Source organism: Stereum hirsutum (assembly GCF_000264905.1).
Source record: "Stereum hirsutum FP-91666 SS1 unplaced genomic scaffold STEHIscaffold_2, whole genome shotgun sequence".
NCBI classification, from domain to species: domain Eukaryota; kingdom Fungi; phylum Basidiomycota; class Agaricomycetes; order Russulales; family Stereaceae; genus Stereum; species Stereum hirsutum.
The window spans coordinates 2,311,186-2,330,542 of NW_006763132.1; the positions used below are offsets into that span (position 1 = coordinate 2,311,186).

Sequence of the window (19,357 nt, forward strand, 5' to 3'; positions counted from 1 at the left end):
GCCCCTGCCTTCATGATCACACTCTCCTGTATTCTCCCAAAATGTAACTCCTAGTTGTACTCGATGTATCAGCCTGCTTGACTGATATATCACTCAACGGCTACTTGATCAGGATAGTAAATATTGCTAGCCGCCACACGGCCTGAGATGCGCCACCCGTACCGCAAATAATACATGCGCTCGGTCTCATGCATTTTCTCCGCGACCGTCATTGACGTTGCGGTCCAGTCTCGAAATCCAGACTCAAATATCGAGGAAGACAATCAATTCGCTATTAACCTTAGCACGACGCCATGCCCGTCCTTTATTCTGGCCAGTACTCCTTGTCGTTTGTTTTGGGTGGCCACACTGCCTTTCGGAGGCTCATACAAAGAGCACAACGACTGCCCGTGCATGGGACCTGTATCGAAGATACCAATTTGGAAGATAATGCGCATAGTATGGTATGTGCTTTGGGGAGACTTGGACGTGACCAAGACGTGACGTGAAGAATTGCGAACAGAGGGAGCAGCTCGGCCCCAAATTCAACATCTAATGCTCGCACATGTCGAATTCCAATCCCTGCGTATCCTCCTCGTACCTCTTTACAAACGCACTCCTTTCTGCCATTAATCTTTTCCTGAATTTGTTTGCCTCCTTTCGACTCATCGGACCTGGGATCTCCTCCGCAATCATCTCTCTCAGCTCCACCGGCAGCCTTGCCAATCTCGAAGTAGATTGGGGAGTAACGACCTCCTTCTCGAACCATTCTCGCTGTTGCGGAGGTACAGTCGATGTGGACGGTATCTGTCGATTGGGGTCCACAAGGAAGAAAGCCAGGATCTTGCGATGTCCAGGTTTCGTAGGATCGGTAAGATGAAAAGGGGAAACACGGTGTTGATAGATGTTGGGGAAAGCGAGGGCGCGTCCGTTACATGTATTGACAGACCCTCGGTCTTGCACAAGAGACGTGTTTCTGTTATTTACATGACGCGAGGTCAAGTGAGAAATCGTTGGATGACTGGGTAAACATATTCATCGCTCACCGGGTGATACCGTAGAGGATATCCATGCAATCATAGTCGTCCTGTTGGTGGTACATGGGAGGTCGTACGCATACCCGGAAAGCAAGCTCAGATTCGGATATATTTTCGGAATCGTAGTACTGTGAAAGACGTTAAAAAAAAATAAGATACGAAGATGAGATAGTACTTTGAGGCCACGGAATAGATGATGATCACGCACGTATATCCCAGTGGCGACAATGGCCTCATTGATCATTCCTACGAGATGGTCACTGTTAGTAGTCATGTATTGCATGTAAGCTCGTATACGACACAGATATGACACCCACCTTCGACATGCCAGCTCCCTCCCGTATATTTCGGCTGCTCTGGCGTCAGCTGAATATTTGCAAGCTTCACAATGACTTGGACGGTGATTCCCTTCAGCTCCATGATTGGGAAGACTTCTTCGAGACTCGCCGTCACTTCAAACCTCTCCCGAGAGTCCGGCAGTGTTATTCCCTGCGTTCTCAACCAGCCGCGTCGCCTCTCATCCTGAGTCTCGCCTTCAAACCCCTCATAGTCCATCTCCCGGTAGCCTTCCTCAGTGTTCCACCAATGGCTATTTATCTGCTCATAATATGGCTTTGTCCGCCCCCGTATGAACTTTGGTTCCGTTTTCTCTAGCACGCAATGAGGTACAGGCATGCGCATGCTGTGCCGCGCAACGTCGGCATGCCAGTTGTCAATATAGGGTTTACGCTCCTCAGGCTCCTCTGATTCTCGTAGAGCCTGTCCTCGAGCATAAGGCGCGTTTGAGAACACTCGGCTGGCTGCCGAGCCCAATACTTTCTCCCACATCGGTATGAACCTCCCGAGTATGCTCTCAATAGCCAGGTAAAGATCCTTCTTGTCCGGATGGATGTTGTTGATGTACGGAGAGACCAATGTGACCCTCTTTCCGTCACCACTAACCTCGAAATCTGACGGCAGCCACGCCGTTCGTTTGGAGAAATAGACTGCAGCCTCAGCCTCATCTTCGCTGAGAGATGGCTGTAGAGGAGTGTAGTTGGTAGTGTCGCCCGAGCGGGCGAGGGTTCGGTTGTAGACAACACAGTAAAGCGAAGGATGGACGATATCGAGGACCTGGCCGTTTGAACCTGGGTGCCAGTCTTTTTGGGACTCGGGCACGTTTTCGAAGATGGAGACCTCGTGCTTCAGTGTGTCGCGTAGTTCGCCGCTCATGAGCGTATCAGAAATAAAGACAGAGTCGTCGCAAGCGTGCTAAGTGCATAGACCGGGTGAAAATCGGGACAGGTCTCAAAACCCAAGAATGAAAGGACAGTAGTCTCGTCGCGGTGCGACTCAGACGCACCTGAATCCCGTCTTCGTTTACGAGCGCAGCATAGGCCTCCAGCTCCGTCAGTACATAATTTATCTTTGCACCGTAGTCAAGTTTTACAATCGCATGCCACTTATATCAGCGACTCAGGGGCTCTAAGTTTAAAATCGAAAGACACTCACCATATTTGCAGTCATCTTATGCTCCAGAACGACTTCTTTCTGCTTTTCAGTCGCCTCTCTTCTCCACTTTTCCATGATGATTGGATCCTTGATCTTCGCCCTCCAACCAGTCTTGGACCGAATTGCCCATGACATGGCTATCATCCGCATCTCTGCCCGCTGAGTTTTATAGAGCAGCCACAAGAGTCTCAGTGTCGCAACCAACCGTCGTACTGGAGAACGTACCGTCCGCATAGGTTGCTCATACGGTAACGGTATGTCCTCGTAGTCGATGTTGATGTCGCGGAAATACTCCCCGCCGTCGGACCTTCCTCGCCAACAAAACGGATGAGGGATTACCATACGGGTGTTGTTCATATCTCCAGTCGCGCCATCTTGGTTCGTCGTCGCCTGCGGTTCATTGTAATCTTTCGTTGTCTCCATAGCGTTGAGCTTGGGCGTATCGGTATTCCCAGCAGCACTAAGTACTAAGTAATTATTCGGCGTTGTAAACCAGGTGACCGTCGCAAGGATGTTGCACGCTAGAGGCAGCTGTAGATGCCGCGGCCCTGGAGTCAAAAAAATCCAGTTACCCAAGCTTTGAGAGTTGAAGTTCTGAAGAGAGGAGGACGGATAACAAGATGGAAAGCAACACGCTCACATCGAGGTCACTCAGTCAACGGACAACTTTGAACTAACTCCACCGGCCCAATAAGCGCTCTCCGCTAATTTCCGAATAGACCCTAACCCCAGCCTGACCCCTCCTTGTGATCGGTGCCACCCAGATCATGATGAACGGTGACCGCCATGTTTACTGTGCCATTGTGAGCTATGGTGGGAATCGAATCTCTCCTCTCCGTCGCACCGATAAATTCAACGATGTCCATCACGAGAACATCCTCTGCCAGAGCGCAACAAATTCATAACTTGTCGACCTCAAAGTGCGAGTCAAGCACATCACGTTGACGTGTGCCAGTGTACTTATCGGAGACCAATATTGAGATCCATAACCGGATGTACTACTAATACACACAAAAAAAAAGAGACCGAAAATGATGAAGCGAAAACCAAAGCCTGAGCCTGAGCCCGAGCCCGACCATACAGGCCAATATGTCCCTATCCCACATGAAAAAAAAAATCCACCCACTGCAACGTACTATACACAGTCTACACCGATCCGTCCCCCCTCCCTCCCCTCCCCTCCCCTCCCGTATAACAGTAACCGAACTCACGCCTTACTATGCCCCGTAACCTCACTCCTGCTCTCGTGCGCCTTACCCTCTAGGTCCGGGGAGGAGGCATGGCCGATGGTAGGCAGGCCGGCGTGGGACGTCACGGTGGACGTACCGTTCGGGTACATGTGCGTGTTCTCGACGTGCTCGAGGTGGGCTTTGTGGCCTTCTAGCCATGCTCTGTTGGGGCCGGGGACGACTGTCAATGTATGCGATACACACACGGTCAAAAGTCAGTACTTTGGTCTCGATACAGATACGAAGGAGGTTGGAGGAGAAAGAGGTAGAGGTAGAGGAATACGGGAACGGAACAGAGCGGTGGAGATCATGGGTTCAAGTTGTGATGACCGTGAAACCGAAGGGGAAGGAAGGGAGAGAGAATAGCGAATAACAGAGACGAAGGTCCGACAACGCACCTCGACTAGAATCCACGAACATAAACTCATAACACAAGAACGAACACACCGTCGCCGGGATAGACGTCAGTCCCGCTATAGCGGCATACCGTCCGCCTGAGGCTTTCAGGCCCCAGATCGTGATGGCCATTAGACGGGCACCGATGTCGCGTGCGGGGTTGGCGGCGACTGGGAGTTTGAACGTTCGTGATTAGTATTAGTACAGGTCGAATAGGAGGAAGGAAGGAAGGAGACGATGAGGGAGGGAGGGGGTGTGGAAGGGGACGGGGACGGGGAAGAAGACTTACGACCGACGGGGGAGTAGCCCCAGACCGCGATAGCACTATCAACGAGTACCGGGACACACATCAGATACATGCGAGGGAATACAATGCACGGAAGAAAAATGATGGACGATGGAGATGGATAGAGAGGGACTTACTAGACGAAAGCGATAACCCAAGGTGCAGCAGCGGGCGGACAGAAAAAGTTGGTAGGATCGAGGCAGGCAAAGATCGTCAGGCCGATCACGAAATCCTATAAGTAAACAGTAGTCGTGAGTCCAACGTCCGAGCGAAAACGAAACCCATGTAGTCCAATGGCAGTGAACGCGATCCGAAGAGGAAACGAAACCGAGAAACTTACGACGACGAACTCATTAATGAGTATCAATCCCAGACTCGAGCCCGTAGTAGCGTAGAGCGCGAAGATGCCGGCGGGGCCTGTGGGTTGGAACATGACGGTGTCGAAGGTCCCGCTGGCGATGAGTGCGTCTTCGACTGTCTGAAAACCGCCAACGACGAGGGTGAGTAAGAGAAGAAGTGGAATGATGGAAAGAGAAGAAAGGGAATGATGGAAAGAGAGGAGCGAGGATGGGATAGTACAGTACCACGATGATATGTTTCCATTGGAGATAGATGATCAGACATGCGACGTACGCGCCTAGGATTTGCGCGATTATGTATCTATGTCGAGAGTAATCCGCAGTGAACACCAAGTCCTACACATGAGGAGAGAAAGAAGGAGAAATACTGACCTGACAGCCTTCAACGGCGGGAACCCCTTAAAGAGCGTCATCACGATCGTAATAGCAGGATGCAGATGCCCACCACTCGTCGCGCTACAGATGACGAGTGCGAGGACGATACCGATCGCGTACGCGAAGCCCACGGTGAACAGGGCTGTATGATGTACGTTCAAGTTCATCATGCGGGGGAAGTCATTATGCGAGGCAAGACAGTCAGTCCTGAGTAAGTATAGCACGCTGGGATGGAGGAGTAGGAGATGGAGGAGATGGAGGAGTAGGAGATGGGGAGGACGTACAGCCGAGCTCTTCACCGACAAAACCTCCAAGGATCCAGGCTGCTGTGGATCCGATACCTGGGTACGCAGAAACGAGAGTGCATTCACATTAGCGTGCTAAGCTAATGGAGGATGTGTCCAACATACTACATACCAGCATAACAATATAAAAATACCCCAAGCTACAAATAAAAAAGTGGGTGCGGAAGTCGAGTTACCAAGTGCGGATAACAATGGAATGAGCATGAATGATGAGCATGCGATCACGAAATCCCATAGTAAAAAAAGTCGGGGTTGGAGATGGAGATGGACATACAAATTCAGCAAAACACTCCACGAACCAATGCGCCCCGCGGTGCCTCGTCCTCTCCCAACGAGTTAAGAACGCAGGCCGACGCTGCATATCCGCCAGATGCAGCGTCTCATGCCGTGGTGTATACTGATGTTGATGGTCCGTGCCCGACATGTTGAACCGTCTCGGTTGCACGTATAATAATGAAAATGGAAGGAGCGGTGATGCGCTGCTGGGTCTTGTGTTCGTAGAGATCGGGAGCGGCTAGCGAAGGTTGATGTCGTCAAAGATCAGGATCACAGAGGAGAGGCGCCTGAGGTAGTAGGTAGACAGACAGCAATGGTCAGAGGTCAGAGGGCGCGAACTTGAGCGTTCACGAAGGGAAGGAAAGCCCCTACCTACGCAAGGGGGAAGCACACGCACACACCTCCCTCCCTCCTACTTATACCCTATCCCACAAGCTACTTACATATCCCCACTCCCCCCTCACCTGCCACCCGCATCACCTGCAACGGGACCTATCCCCATCCCTATCCCGAACAGCTGAATTCTAATTGAAGATTGCAGACTGAGACTGCTGACCCACGACCCACGCACGATAAAAACCCACAGACAAGATCTGGAGATCGGGATTCCAAGTACGGAGAGCTGAGCGCCTGGTGATGCGAGGTCAGGTGGGAGGGGAGCGAGAGTCTGGTTTGGGAAATGGTGCTTGGGGGGTGTGTTCCTCGTATGGAGGAGGTGACGGCAGGGGGATTGGCTGGGTCAGGAGGAAGTGTTCACATGACTTTGAGATGCGACGGAAGGGCGGTGGATGACGAGGATATGTTGACCGTGACGGTCGATGGGCGATGGTCATGGATGCCGGGTGTGAGACGAAGAGCGAGACGCGTCGATACGGCTGGACGATACCAACCAACCAATAGTGCGCGGTTGATTGTTGAACGTTGAATAGTTGATCCATTCGTCGAATGTGTGAGTCTGTTCCTCGAGCTCGATGGGGTTGTGTCGCGGTCTCGCTCTTGTTTGATTCAATCGTACAACAACTTGAATACCGAATGTCGCGGATATCTGCGATCGGCGTAGGTCACCGGTCGCGGAGGCGAGATCACACCGAGAGGGGAAATATCGTTCCAAGAACTTCCGCCGCCTTGGGGGACGAGGAGGGAGAGGGGGGAATAAGCAATGGACCACTGGAACGATCAGTCGGAGGCAAAACTGGACAACTGGCATACATAGGGGCAAACCAGTCGACGATAGAGTCTGGATACATACGATAGACCCATTGCGATGAGGAGTCGTGCCTGGACGTCAGTGCCACTGTGTCAGTATTGGAATGAAATCAGCCGAGAGCAACAACTCGAACTTGCCAGTGTCCAATTTAAATGTCCATGAAGTTTAAAAGCTGAACTGCTGACACCCTCCCCGCATCCCGTGGTCTCCCCGTCCGACTTTTTACCCCGCACTACCCCGCATTAACGAGTCCGTCGGAACCTTTGCTATGTTTCACTTGGTGAGGGAAGGAAGGTCAGGAGAGCGTCTAACGAGGTCTTGGTGGGAAGCAATCGACTTTGTTAGGCAAGACTGGCGTTGTGGTAATCTGGCAGATAGAGCCTGTTCGTCAAGCCGCGGGATCGCGCGATGCGGAAGGTTTGACACGATGGTGATTCGTCAGAATTACGCCGGCGGGACTCGAGTAAGGTACTGTGCTTGGGATTTTTGAGGTCCCATGAACGGAGGATGGGATGGATGTCTGGTGACTTGTGTGCTTGAAGTTGGTCGAGACTCGAAAGATGACGTGCACGATATGGACACTGACAGAGTGAGTGGTAGCTGCTGGGTCACTGTGATTTGCCAAGGGATATCAAGCCGTGCTCTTGTCCGACTACGTACTGTGTAGAGTATGTCGTATCAACCAACAACGAAATATGCGCAGAAAACGATACAGGACGAGAACATAGGGACATACGATGACAGTGACAGGATTCCCGGACGCGCACGGTCTGCATGAGTATTCGAACACAATATGCAACTTGAAGCGGTCAACGTGCAACGAGTCACCAACCCCAACACGCCCGGAATCAAGCACAGTGGCATGCGACTCGATACACGTAGAGTAGAACCTTCGCTCGTTCCAGTTTCGTTCCGTATTGAAACTCCAAGTCGGACGAAGCTCACAGTGTACATGCATTCTTTGCTTCAACTTCAAGGGACGATACCTCACGAGCATAGCTGTTCTTTGTCCATACAAAACCTGGAATCTCCAGTTGAGGCAATCTACTATGACATTTGCGTGGACGATCTCGCATGCGGGATGTGAGCACATATGACGCTGAGATTGAAAAGCTACATCAATATAACCATATAGACGAGTAGCCTCAGAATGAGAACACATACGCACTTTTGAAAGAGCTACATCAGCTGCATGCGTTTTCTAGTCATGTAGGAATGAGCGGACTCTGAGCGTAGGTCAACTCCCGGTCTCTACGACACAATGAAGAGCGCCCTCGTCGATGACTGCTCCCAGCCTTCGAGCGATTTACTTATACTGTACAGGGCGGAGAGGACGCCACTCATCAAGATATTGAGGAATGCCAGAGACAACATCGGGTCCAAAATAAACAAGCAAGGTTCATGCTGTATATATCGGCGATCATTTATAGAAGCGGCCGTACGCTTTGAATGCCATCCTTGCTGAAAACACGAGAGCCTTGGAACGTGAAGTTTCAATTTGAGTGGGGCAACTTGGTTGTGATGATGGCGAACGAGACGGTGAAGGTAACGGCCTACGTGAGTGGCGATAGAATACAGCCTGAGCCCAGCTTGATCAATCTGGAAGAATCGAGGGTTGTGAACGGGAAGGGTGAGAAAAAGAGGCAGTCGTTGCGGAGAACTCGTTTGGCGAACGAACACGCGTCGGGACCCCGGATGCTGGTGCTCTGCACGGACCAAGCGAATGAGAAGAGCAGACACGGCGACTGTCCGTAGCCATCCTATTTTCTGAGTGACCCAGAAAATGCACAGGATACCAAATAGACGCCAGAAAATATGTCGCAATTTTAATGAAGATAATTGGGGGAATGGAGAGGCCAAGGCTGGGCGTGGGCGGGAGACCCCGGAAGGGGCTGCGAAGGTTTGAGAGCGCGGCTGCTGTTCGCATATAATTCCACTTGTACCCCCTCGTCGTCGTCGTCGCCGTCGCCGCCGCCGTCGCTGCCCAGCGTCCGCCTCGCCCTTCCCGCCTTTTCCTTCATTACGCCCGGCGTCCCACACGAACGATCCAGCATCGTCCCCTTCAACGCGCGCGCCTTTTACACTTCACGCGTCCCGCCTTATCTTCTCACCACTCATCGTTCTCTGCAACAGCCGACTGACTGACTGACGACCGAACGCATTTCCGCCTTGACATTCGCCTGACTGAATTTTCTTTTTTTCTTTCGCTTCCTCTTTCTCATATTACTTCTTCAATGTCTACCGTCAGACAGCCAAAAGCGACGAGGAAGGGCGTCAACGACAACGCTCCTTCAGCTCGGTCCGTCCTACTACTTTGCCCTCTATTTCTACCGACTAGCGCACTCATAGCATGTTCAGTCGCCCAGCATGGTCCAACGCTGCACGTCCCTCGCCCACATTCTCCCCGGGCCCGAACAGCTCTCGTCTCCCTAACGGTCCCCCCGCAGCCCCCTCCGCTTTCCCTCCTCTCAACGGCACCCCTCGCCCCGAAGCTCAACACGACAAGACCCTCCAAGCTCTCTCTGGCTTGACGGTGCGTTTTCGGTCTCTTCGTATCCCAAGCAAAAAATGTGTAGATTAGGGCTTTATTACTTGGGTGGCCCGTCTCTTCCACGCGCATCATGGGCATTCCGCGGGAATAAGTTGACAGCTCAATCTGTGTTTCTGTTTCGTCTGTTGCTGTTGCATGGTATGATCTGTTGTTGCTGCAGATGCTGCCGTTTGAGCAAGCAATGCGTTCCCTTGTGGCGGTGTGTTTATGCCTGATGCACGTACGGGCGAGAGCGCTTTCTATCTCACTGTGGCGGCCCACAGACCGCTTCTCCCGCTCTTCGAAAGCCCCTGTGCATGCATTGCCGTTTTTCCCACCTACCGTCCTGTCCGGGCGCCACATTCCCCTCCCCTTCCTTCTCTTTACACCTATCTTGCCTCCACCCATCCCTTCTCCTTCTCCTACTCATTCATCTCTTCTCTCCCCTTCCTCTCTCCCTCCCTCGAACAACAAACAGGGCACGACCATAACCCTCTCCACCAAGACCTCCATCCGCTACGAAGGCGTCGTCCTCTCCACCAACGGCGAAGGCGACACCACCGGCGTCACCCTCAAGGACGTCAAGGATATCTCGAACCCCGGCGCGCCCCTTAAGGACCAGATCTTTATCGCCTCGACGAATATCGAGGGGTGGCAGTCGGGCCCGGCGGACGCGAAGGCGCCGGTGGGGAATGGGGATTGTATGTTTGACTCTTCTTGTCTTCGTCTTTCTTTCTTTCTTCGTTTGATGTGTTGTTTGTTGACGGTTTGCTCTCCCTTTCCACCTTGTACCCTTCTCGCGCGCGCACCAACCCACCAACCCACCATCACGATCACGCACACGCACACACAAACAGCCTTCAAAACCGACACCGATATCTCCACCAAAGCTCCGCCCCGACGCGAACGCGAACTGAAAGCATGGGCGGACGACATCCCAGGGCCCGGCACACCCCCTTACGGCTCCGACGAACTCACCTTCGGCGAACTCTCCTTCGCCTCCGGGCCCGGCTCCGCCTCGCACAACGCCGCCTCCAACAACCTCAACGGCTCCACCGGTCCCGTCGGCATCGGCATCGGAGGAGGTCCAGGTGGGGGAAGTGGTGGGGGAGGAGGAGGAGGAGGAGGAGGAGGAGGGGGCCAAGGATCGAGACATGTGGACGAACTGACGTTCGGGCCGGGCGCGACGACGGGCGGAGGCCAGAATTGGGACCAGTTCGCTGCGAACGAGAAGTTGTTCGGGGTGCGGACGCAGTTTGATGAGGATGCGTATACGACGAAGATTGATCGGAATGCGGCGGATTATAAGGAAAGGGAGAGGAGGGCGCAGGTGTTGGCGAATGAGATTCAGACGGTGCGTTTTTTTCCCCTCCCCCCTGTTTTCCTTTTTTTGTTTTGTTTTGCTCGGTGAAGGTTTTTCGGGGACGGTTTGGTGTGGGTTTTGTGAAAGGGAGAGGGGGGGTGGCGTTTTCTTGATTTGTTTTATTGTTTTGGGTGGTGGTCGTGAGGGTTGTTTATTTGTGGCGTCGTTGCCGCGTGGGGTTGGCGGAGATGAACGGGGCTGACTTTGTATGCTTCTCTTTTCGTTTCCTTTCGTTGCTGTTCGGGATGCCTTTTGGACCGGGTCGGGGTATGATACGGCCGACACAGTCCTCGTCGAACAACCCTCACATCGCCGAAGAACGCCAGATGAACAACGTCGACGATAGCGGGATCAACGAGGAAGACAAGTACGTTCCTCCTTCTCTTCTCTTCTCACGCGCCACACATACCCCACTCCCCCCACTCTCCTCCTCCTCCTCCCTCCTCTCTTCTTCTTCCTCCTCTTCCTCTTCTTTCTCCTCCCCCTCCCCCTCCCTCTCTCCGACTCAAAACTCACAAATCTCCGCTCCAACTCTACACTACACAGATACGGCGCCGTCGTCCGCGGCACAAACGCCTACATCCCCCCCGGCGCACGCAGAGGCGGACTCTCCACCGGTCCCGGTCCCTCTCCGTCTCCCAAGCCCCCCATCAACGGGAATGGGAATGGGAAGGTGGAGGTGCCGAAGGTGTCGATCAATGCGCCGGACGGGACCGCGGTGCAGCCGCCTCCGAGTGCGAGCGAGGGGAATTCGAAGGGGGCGTCGCCTGGGCCTGCGGGGAATAAGGTCCGTTCTTTGCTTTCACTCTTGATTTATCTTGCTGTTTCATTTCCCCTCGACTCCTTTTTTGTGGGAGGAGGTGGGATGTGTGATGTTGGGTGTTCGTCGTGCTGATTGGTTCCGTTTCTCGAATTGTTGTTGTTGTTGGTGGTGAATGTGTGGATATGCGGTGAATGTGTGGATGGCGATTAACAGCAGCCTGCGGACGCCCTGCCCGCCTTCCGCGATTTCGTGACGAACGAGAAGGTGAGGTTGACGCAGAAGAGGCAGACGATCATGAAGAACGAGCGGGATAAGCGTATGGCGGACTTGCTCAAGTTTTCGCAGTCGTTCAAGGTGCGTCGTTGTCATTATTCTTTGTGTGATGTGCGCTAATGATTATCCTGCCCTACCCCACTGATTCAAACAGCTCAACAAACCCATCCCGGACGATCTTGTCACCATCCTCGCCAAGGACGAGGAGAAACAGCGTGCGATCCGTCAGAAATCCGCAGAAGACGCCGCGTCCGCCCAAGCGCGCACCATCGGCGTTTCAATCGTCACCACCGGCCCCATCGCCTCCGCCTCCGCCAACAAACTCGCCGCCGCCGCTGGAGGTGCCGCTCCCCAACACCAAGCCGCCTCCGCCGCGAAGAAAGCTCCTGGTGCTGGTGGTGCTACACCCGCCAAGTCCGCCGTCGATGCCGCTAAAGCGGCCGCGAAGCCTGCGAGGTTCAGCATGGTCATTCAACCGATTCCGCCGTTCAAGGGGTCTGGGAAGAAACCTACTGGGGGTGCTGGTGCGCCTGCTTCGGCGACCGGACAGGGGCCGACGACGAGCAAGTCTGGGCCTGCGATCGCGATGCCTTCGTCTGCTTCGCCTGCGCAGACGCAGAACCAGATGCAGAGCCCGACGACGGCGAACCGGTTGAATGTGAACGCTTCGTCGTTCAGGCCGAATCCGAAGGCGGTGGCGTTTACGCCTGTGAGCGTGAGTGTTCTTTTTATTATTATTGATGGTTTGTTTGGAATTGGAAGGGTGTGGTGGGCTGATTCGTTGTGGTGTGTCCGTGTAGGCTTCGCCAAGTACTGCTAGTCCCTCTGCTGCTCAATCCCCGAAAGTCAAGGCCGCGGTAAGGGACTTTGTCCGTTTCCTGCTCGCTGTGGATACTGATACTGGTGCCCGCATTTCCATAGCCTGCCCATGAAGCCCCCTCCACCCCCAACCCCTTCTTCGGCACCAAACCACTCAAGAAGACGCCCGTGCACGTCAAAGACGACTTCAACCCATTCAAATACGCCAAAGTCGCGGACGCGACCGCCGTCGCCGCACTCTGGCCTTACCAAGGCAAGCGCTACATGCAACTCTTCCCGCCCATCTCCGCGCCACCCCAGCAACAGCAGCAGCAGCAACAGCAGCCGCCGCATCAACCGCCCCAACCGCAACAGTCGCCACATATGGGCATGGCGATGGCGCCGATGATCCCGCCTGGGCCTCCGCCGCCGCAGTTGCCCCCACCGCCGCCTTATGAGGAGGAGAATCCGGCGCAGGCTGCGGCTGCTGTTCAGCAGCAACAACAGGCCCAACAGCAGCAGCAGCAGCAGCAGCAGCAGCAGGCTCAGCAGCAACAACAGCAGCAACAACAACAGGCCCAGCAACAACAGCAACAACAGCAGGCTGCGGCGGTTGCGCAGAGGGGAGGTTATGTTTATGCTTATCCTCCTTATGCCCATTACGGCCAGGTGCGTTTTCGGTGTTTTGGTCTTGGTTTCGGAGTATGGGAGATGAGCTGAATGTGTCGTTGGCAGATGATGCCTGGTATGGCACCTCCACCCCCGGGCGCATTCATCCCTGGTCCTTATATGCAACACATGCCCTACCCACCCACCATGCCTCCTCCAAACGGTCAATTCCCAGGTGCGTAGCATCCGACTTTCTGTCGATCTCCGTCCACGACTATGTTTCCTTACATCATACCTCTCCTTCCTCCCCTAAAAACCCCCAACTAATACAGGTTATCCAGCCATGTACCCATCTCCACAAATGGGACAAATGCCTCGTAAGTCCATTTCTCCTCCAGTCTCAAGCATTTTTTGTCCCGGATCCGGTCGTGACAGTATTTGTTTTCTTTTTCTTTTTCCTTTCTTTTTTCGCGGTGCATTTTTGCATTCCTCCTTTTTTAAAATAAAGCCTTTTTAGCGCCCGGTGCATATGCCATGCCGCCCCCGCCGCCTGGAGCGCAGTATCCGCCACCGCCTAATGGAGCTGGGGGACCGAGACCTTCGATGCCGCCTACGCCTATCCCGACTCACGCACACCCATACTACACCCAGTCTCCTCAACGTGAGTAGTCGCTTCCTCCTGTTCACCACTACTTCCTTTCCATTTTCGATGTGAGTTTGCTAAACTATTGTGGATGTTTGGCAGTACAACACGCAGTGCCGTACCCGATGATGATGCCCCCCACTGGACCACCAAACGTCCCGCCACACGGATATGAACAGGGTCCGCCACAGCCGATGGGTGGCGTGCCACACGCTTGAAAGCTTCGTTCGCATTCATGAGCGCCAGGCGTTTTCGTGCGCCCTTGTTGTTCGTTTTTCTTAGGCTGTTCTGTTGTTCTGTTTCGATACGCTTTGATATGCTACGCTGTGAGGGATGTGAACACTTCATTTGCGCGATTAGGTTGGGTGCACTAGGAGGGTCGTGGGTACGGATATGATGGGCGTTGGGCATGAAGGGCATAGCATGGAGCTGGAAGAGAGAAGCAGAGTCGGCGGGCGGGTGGAGCGGAATGTTGGGTCCAGTCAGAGCCCTTCTTTCGCCATCATTGGTGGTTTGGAGATTACTGGAGGCTGGGAGGTGCTACGGGGGGTATTGCACGGCGATGGAGGCCTTTCCTTCTTCTCTTCTTCTTTTTGATTTTTTAGTCGTGTGTTCTCGTTCTTTTCAGTTCTGAGTTCTCCCTTCACTTTCTTTCCTTTTCACCTCTTTCTTTTCTATTCCTCATTTCAAGTCTGCTATCTGTTGTTTTCACAGTGGAGCCTTCTTTTCTATACGTGTGGAGGTGGTTCTGTCCCGTCGTATTCTTCGATGGGCTGTTCTATCGTTGCTGTCGTTGCTGTCGTCGTCATCATCATCATCTTCATCTCTTTTTCTTCCTTCTTTCTTTACCTTTGTTTCGTCGCCTTCTCTTTTCTTGTTCTCGTCCCTCCAACTACCTATCAGTGAGGTACGCGGCTCAGGACGAGCAGCACATTCTTTCTTCTACTACTTCAACTGTCTCTGTTTGAGAACTTGGCGAGAGGGCGCGCTGCGGTGTGGTGTGGCGTAGTATGGTGTGGTGTTGTGCGGTGTGGGTGTGTGGGTGTGTGGCATGGTGTGGATGGAGAGCGACTACTTGGATTGGAGGCCCTGCCCTTGCTCTGCCTTGCCCTGTACCTACCTTCACTTTCCTTGTGCATCCGATCATTGATTGTTCACGGCTCGAGTCGGTGGGTGTAGATGTTGGCACCGAATTGAACCTTCAAGCGATAGAGTCTAAGGTCAGCGCCAAGATGCTGGGAAGTGGCGACCGAAAGAAGAAGGGCCATTCACAAGGTGTGCTCTTTGTGTGAGCTTCCCAAACATCAAGTACTGGTAACTGGCCAGAATAAAGGACGAGCATGAAGTATCTCGTCAAATAATTCAGGTCAAGAGCAGAAACACAGTGCGACATGTCTGTCTAGGTCTAAGGTTAGGGTCTGTGGGAGGACGGATCGGACTTGGGTTAGGTTGAGCCACCCTCCTCTTTGAGGACTTTTTTCTCCTTGTGCACAGTACTGGTGCACCATCAGGCTCTGGATCAATCATGGCAGCCATTATCGATCAATCGCTGGTCCAGCAATGCAATGGAACTGCACCATCATAGTGCAAGCTGAGCGCAGACTTGCGTGTCCTCCCGACGGAAATTGCTTGATCATCCTACAGCATCCACCTCCGATTCGGCGTTGCGTTAGTAAGTTCAACTTGTACACCCTTCAAAAGCGAAGAATACAGAGCTCTTTGTTTTACCGTCTCCTCTGTCTGTGTATCATCTATCTTGGCGCCATGTCGACCTCCTTCGAACCCGTAATCCCCAAAGGCTCTACTGTCCTTGTAACGGGTGCAAACGGTTACATTGGTTCTCATGTCGTAGATCAGCTTTTGCTCGCAGGCTACAAGGTCCGCGGTACAGTTCGTGATGCAACTAAAGCAAAATGGGCACAGGATCTATTCGAGAAGAGGTATGGGCCAGGAAAGTTTGAGAGTGTTGTCGTTCCGGACATGACCGTCGATGGAGCATACGATGAAGCTGCCAAAGGTATGTAGCTCGTTCTTATGCTCTAATACACATTCAACTTGTCCATGATGCTCGATTAATCTCATTAAAACATCGGATTTATGATACATGACCCACCAGGTGTCAGCGCCGTCGCCCACGTCGCCGCTAACCTCACCTTCTCTACCGACCCCAAAATTGTAATCCCAGAAACCGTTAACGGTGCCCTCAACGCCCTCCGCGCCGCCGTCAAATATCCCACCATCAAACGCGTCGTCGTCACCTCCTCATCCGCCGCCACCTGCTTCCCCAAACCTAACGTCCCTTTTACTATCACATCAGACATGTACAACGACGAGGCCGTCAAGCTCACGCGGGAGGGCGCCAGTACGAAAGCGGGGACGAATGACTTTATGTATGGATACGCTGTATATGCAGCATCGAAGACGGAGGCTGAGAAGGCGTGTTGGAAGTTCGTGGAGGAGGAGAAGCCGAGCTTTGAGTTGAGCACTGTGTTGCCGAATACAAATTTTGGACCGGTGTTTGATACGACAGTGCCGGTGTCGACGGGGACGTGGGCTGGGATGATCCTGAGGGGGGAAGCCGGACCACTGGCGAAGAGCGTTACGCCTCGTGAGTCTTTCATTCACCCTTCCCTTTTGCTCCATTTTGTCAGATTTTCACTTTCTCATAACCACTGTTTTGATATGGACATTGCAGAGTGGTTCGTCGATGTCCGAGACACCGCCCGTCTCCACGTCGCTGCTCTGATCAACCCGGCAGTCAAATCCGAACGTATCTTCGCCTTCGGAGAACCTTTCAACTGGACCACCATGTTCTCAATTATGCGCAAAGCCTTCCCTGACCGCGCTGATAAGATTCCTGACGATATCCCGAACGAGGGGAAGGATCTCAGTATTGTGCAGACGAAGGCGAGAAGCGAGGAGTTGTTGAGGGCGTTTGGTCAGGATGGTTTCATCAGTCTGGAGGAGAGTCTCAAGGCGAATGCGCAGGCGTATCTTTAGTGAGGCCATTAAGGGCCTTTCCCTCATAATTCTAGGGATAAAGAAGAGGAAAGCATGACAAATAATTGAAGCTGTTGTACCACAAGAACCTGCATGATCGAAGTGTCTGTATCATAATCGTTCGGGTAGATTCGGGGCTGGTGGTGGTTCCAGCAGACTGTTCTTTGATAAACGTTCTCATCTTACTAGAGCTCGGATACATCTCAGACTCCATTGTTTCTCAAAGCTGAGGTGATTATTATCCATTTCCCATTGCTCCAATGGCACGGGTGGCCAGACGACGGGGTTGTTCCGGCGCATCACCGTTATGATATGTAATGCAAGTCGGAGATTTACGGCTCTCTATCTGTGCACCATCATCATGCACCATCACCGGACAACACCTCATCGTTCGGCTTGCCTCTTGCACTTGTTCAGAAGGGGACGCGGGCGTAACATGTCCTTCTTAAATAGCTATGACTACAATGGGACCTGACGACAATTTGACTAGACTCTTGAGCTCTCTCTGACCTCGACTTCCATCTTACTTAGAGTGGCCATCGCTGCTCAACAACTTACTTGCTGGGGACTAGTGATCGTCCATCCACAACTAATACGTTCGTAGGTGTGTTTTTCTGAACATCTACATCCGACATGGTGAAATTGACACCTCCGTGAAGCCTCAAAGGCTCTGAAGCGAAATTGCGCATCGATGGCCCCGAAACTCAACATTCTCGCCGGTACAATAGCTTTGGTCGTGAGTTTATTATCTTAAGAGTGTCATTGCACAAATTTCTAGTACTCAAATTGCATCTTTTGCTCTGGGTAGGGCATACTGTTATGGCGTAGCGGACGTGCCTTCAACAGCTTCCTCCTGCCTACGCATGATTTCCCTATCGCCTACTTCTCTGGAGGACTGCACGATTCTCAATGCACCACACTTAGGGACCCTGACGAGAGACAAAACGAACTGAAGTACTGTGAGGACGCCACGTTTTGGGACCTTGTGCACTCCGAGTCCGGAGAACTACAGGATAGACTGGTGATCGCCAGTTGCGAACCGGGAAGGAAGGCATGGCACCTCGTAAACGGACCGCTAAGGGATGCAGAGCCGAGAGGTGCGCTCTGGGTGTTTCCCGCGCGGGGTCCTGAGGTAAGGAAGCCCAAGAAGATCCAGCTCGAGGGATATCCGGAAGGCCATTACTTCCATCCTATGGGTCTCCAAGTCTACCCTGCTCATTCTTCTCAAGACGACTCCTTCATGTACGTCGTCAATCACGCGAAGAACGGAGGTTACATCACTACCATCGAACAGTTCTCCATATCATGGTCCGATCCCACCATCGCTACGCATATCCGAACACTGTCTTCTCCACATTTCGTCTCTCTTAACGCCTTGGCCCTCACATCCCCGACATCGTTCTACGTCACGAACGATCATTATCTCGTACCAGAGTACTACGGCTTCCTCGATGAGGCACTATACATGGTCGAGACATTGCTCGGCCTACCACTCTCCTGGGTCAGCCACGTCTCCCTTCACCCCAACGAAGAAACCTCCTCCGTGAATGTCGAACATGAGGTGGTCGCGCGCGGCATTGCATTTGCCAATGGAATATCTCTGTCATCGTCTGGGGAGACCGTGGCCGTCGCTTCGAGTTCCCTCGCAGAAGTCCTTTTGTTCAACCGCGACCCATCAAGCAACGCCTTGTCATTCTCATCTCGTATCCCACTACCATTCGCGCCGGATAACCTTGCGTTCTATCACCGCGATGGTCACGGAGACGCTGAATCACTGATAGTCGCGGGCCACCCTCATTTTCCCTCGCTGGGCTCAGTTGCTCAGAACGTACCAGGCGCCATCGCCCCATCTTGGGTTCTCTCACTCACCCCTCGACCACCGTCGAACGACACCTCCACGTCTTTCTTCAGCTCATCCAACACATCAAGCGAGTCACGGTATGATACGGAGGCGCCAGTGTCAGCCAGTAGGAAAGCGGGTGCAGTGGAGAGCCACGAGGCGAAAACACTGTATCAGAGCGACGGAAGGGCGTTCGGAACTAGTGCGAGTGGTCTTTGGGATGCAGATGGGGATAGAGCAGGGAAGGGGGTCTTGTACGTTGCAGGAATCTTCGAGGAGGGTTTGTTGATGTGTAGCGAGGCTTGAAAGGCGATTGCAAGTGCGGCGTGTCCGTAATGAGTTCGGCACGATCCATACGTCAGAATATAGACGGTATTCCAGAAGTATGTATATATAATGAAGTCATGATTTTCGGCCGGTTCCTGGACACTTATATCTGCCAATGTGGTCTATGTATGCTGGACTGATGTTCTATAAATCTTGCAGTCGATTAGTATGTGCAGAGGGAGAAGCGCTGAATTTTGTATTTGTATGTTCATATACTGTTGATCATTGGCTTGTTCGAGGCATATCTCGTCAAGTTCCTGAAACCGCCACG

The 19,357-nt window shown here is 52.9% G+C and overlaps 6 protein-coding genes across 6 annotated transcripts; 3 read left to right on the plus strand and 3 right to left on the minus strand.

Moving 5' to 3' along the window:
- Nucleotides 1–363: 363 nt before the first annotated feature.
- On the minus strand, nucleotides 364–2,951 carry STEHIDRAFT_144633 (uncharacterized protein; the record flags this gene model as incomplete). The annotated part of the gene is made up of 7 exons (XM_007299979.1): nucleotides 2,508–2,951; nucleotides 2,359–2,421; nucleotides 1,334–2,267; nucleotides 1,225–1,262; nucleotides 1,026–1,144; nucleotides 593–955; nucleotides 364–400 (listed from the first exon to the last, which is right to left on the minus strand). Exons 1-7 carry the CDS (start codon nucleotides 2,928–2,930, stop codon nucleotides 364–366), a joined length of 1,977 nt encoding a protein of 658 aa, XP_007300041.1. The 5' UTR covers nucleotides 2,931–2,951.
- Nucleotides 2,952–3,535: 584 nt separating this feature from the next.
- Nucleotides 3,536–6,099, minus strand: STEHIDRAFT_73112 (aquaporin-like protein). Its single transcript, XM_007299397.1, has 10 exons — nucleotides 5,732–6,099; nucleotides 5,570–5,597; nucleotides 5,437–5,493; nucleotides 5,150–5,294; nucleotides 5,003–5,078; nucleotides 4,759–4,896; nucleotides 4,556–4,650; nucleotides 4,422–4,456; nucleotides 4,135–4,302; nucleotides 3,536–3,917 (listed from the first exon to the last, which is right to left on the minus strand). The coding sequence occupies exons 1-10, from the start codon at nucleotides 5,879–5,881 to the stop codon at nucleotides 3,715–3,717; spliced, it is 1,095 nt and encodes a 364-aa protein (XP_007299459.1). The 5' UTR covers nucleotides 5,882–6,099; the 3' UTR covers nucleotides 3,536–3,714.
- Nucleotides 6,100–6,519: 420 nt separating this feature from the next.
- Nucleotides 6,520–7,183, minus strand: STEHIDRAFT_118387 (uncharacterized protein). The gene is made up of 2 exons (XM_007299980.1): nucleotides 7,078–7,183; nucleotides 6,520–7,011 (listed from the first exon to the last, which is right to left on the minus strand). Exon 2 carries the CDS (start codon nucleotides 6,938–6,940, stop codon nucleotides 6,563–6,565), a length of 378 nt encoding a protein of 125 aa, XP_007300042.1. The 5' UTR covers nucleotides 6,941–7,011; nucleotides 7,078–7,183; the 3' UTR covers nucleotides 6,520–6,562.
- Nucleotides 7,184–9,290: 2,107 nt separating this feature from the next.
- Nucleotides 9,291–13,519, plus strand: STEHIDRAFT_48397 (uncharacterized protein; the record flags this gene model as incomplete). Its single annotated transcript, XM_007299189.1, has 12 exons — nucleotides 9,291–9,473; nucleotides 9,949–10,171; nucleotides 10,328–10,528; nucleotides 10,670–10,824; nucleotides 11,121–11,200; nucleotides 11,380–11,656; nucleotides 11,810–11,950; nucleotides 12,024–12,563; nucleotides 12,670–12,714; nucleotides 12,791–13,156; nucleotides 13,289–13,336; nucleotides 13,403–13,519. The coding sequence occupies 12 exons, from the start codon at nucleotides 9,291–9,293 to the stop codon at nucleotides 13,517–13,519; spliced, it is 2,376 nt and encodes a 791-aa protein (XP_007299251.1).
- A 2,129-nt stretch (nucleotides 13,520–15,648) lies between these two features.
- On the plus strand, nucleotides 15,649–17,170 carry STEHIDRAFT_91346 (NAD-P-binding protein). Its single transcript, XM_007299981.1, has 3 exons — nucleotides 15,649–15,936; nucleotides 16,036–16,527; nucleotides 16,615–17,170. Exons 1-3 carry the CDS (start codon nucleotides 15,684–15,686, stop codon nucleotides 16,917–16,919), a joined length of 1,050 nt encoding a protein of 349 aa, XP_007300043.1. The 5' UTR covers nucleotides 15,649–15,683; the 3' UTR covers nucleotides 16,920–17,170.
- A 440-nt stretch (nucleotides 17,171–17,610) lies between these two features.
- On the plus strand, nucleotides 17,611–19,065 carry STEHIDRAFT_152935 (uncharacterized protein; the record flags this gene model as incomplete). The annotated part of the gene is made up of 2 exons (XM_007299982.1): nucleotides 17,611–17,655; nucleotides 17,728–19,065. The coding sequence occupies 2 exons, from the start codon at nucleotides 17,611–17,613 to the stop codon at nucleotides 19,063–19,065; spliced, it is 1,383 nt and encodes a 460-aa protein (XP_007300044.1).
- Between the last annotated feature and the right edge of the window lie 292 nt (nucleotides 19,066–19,357).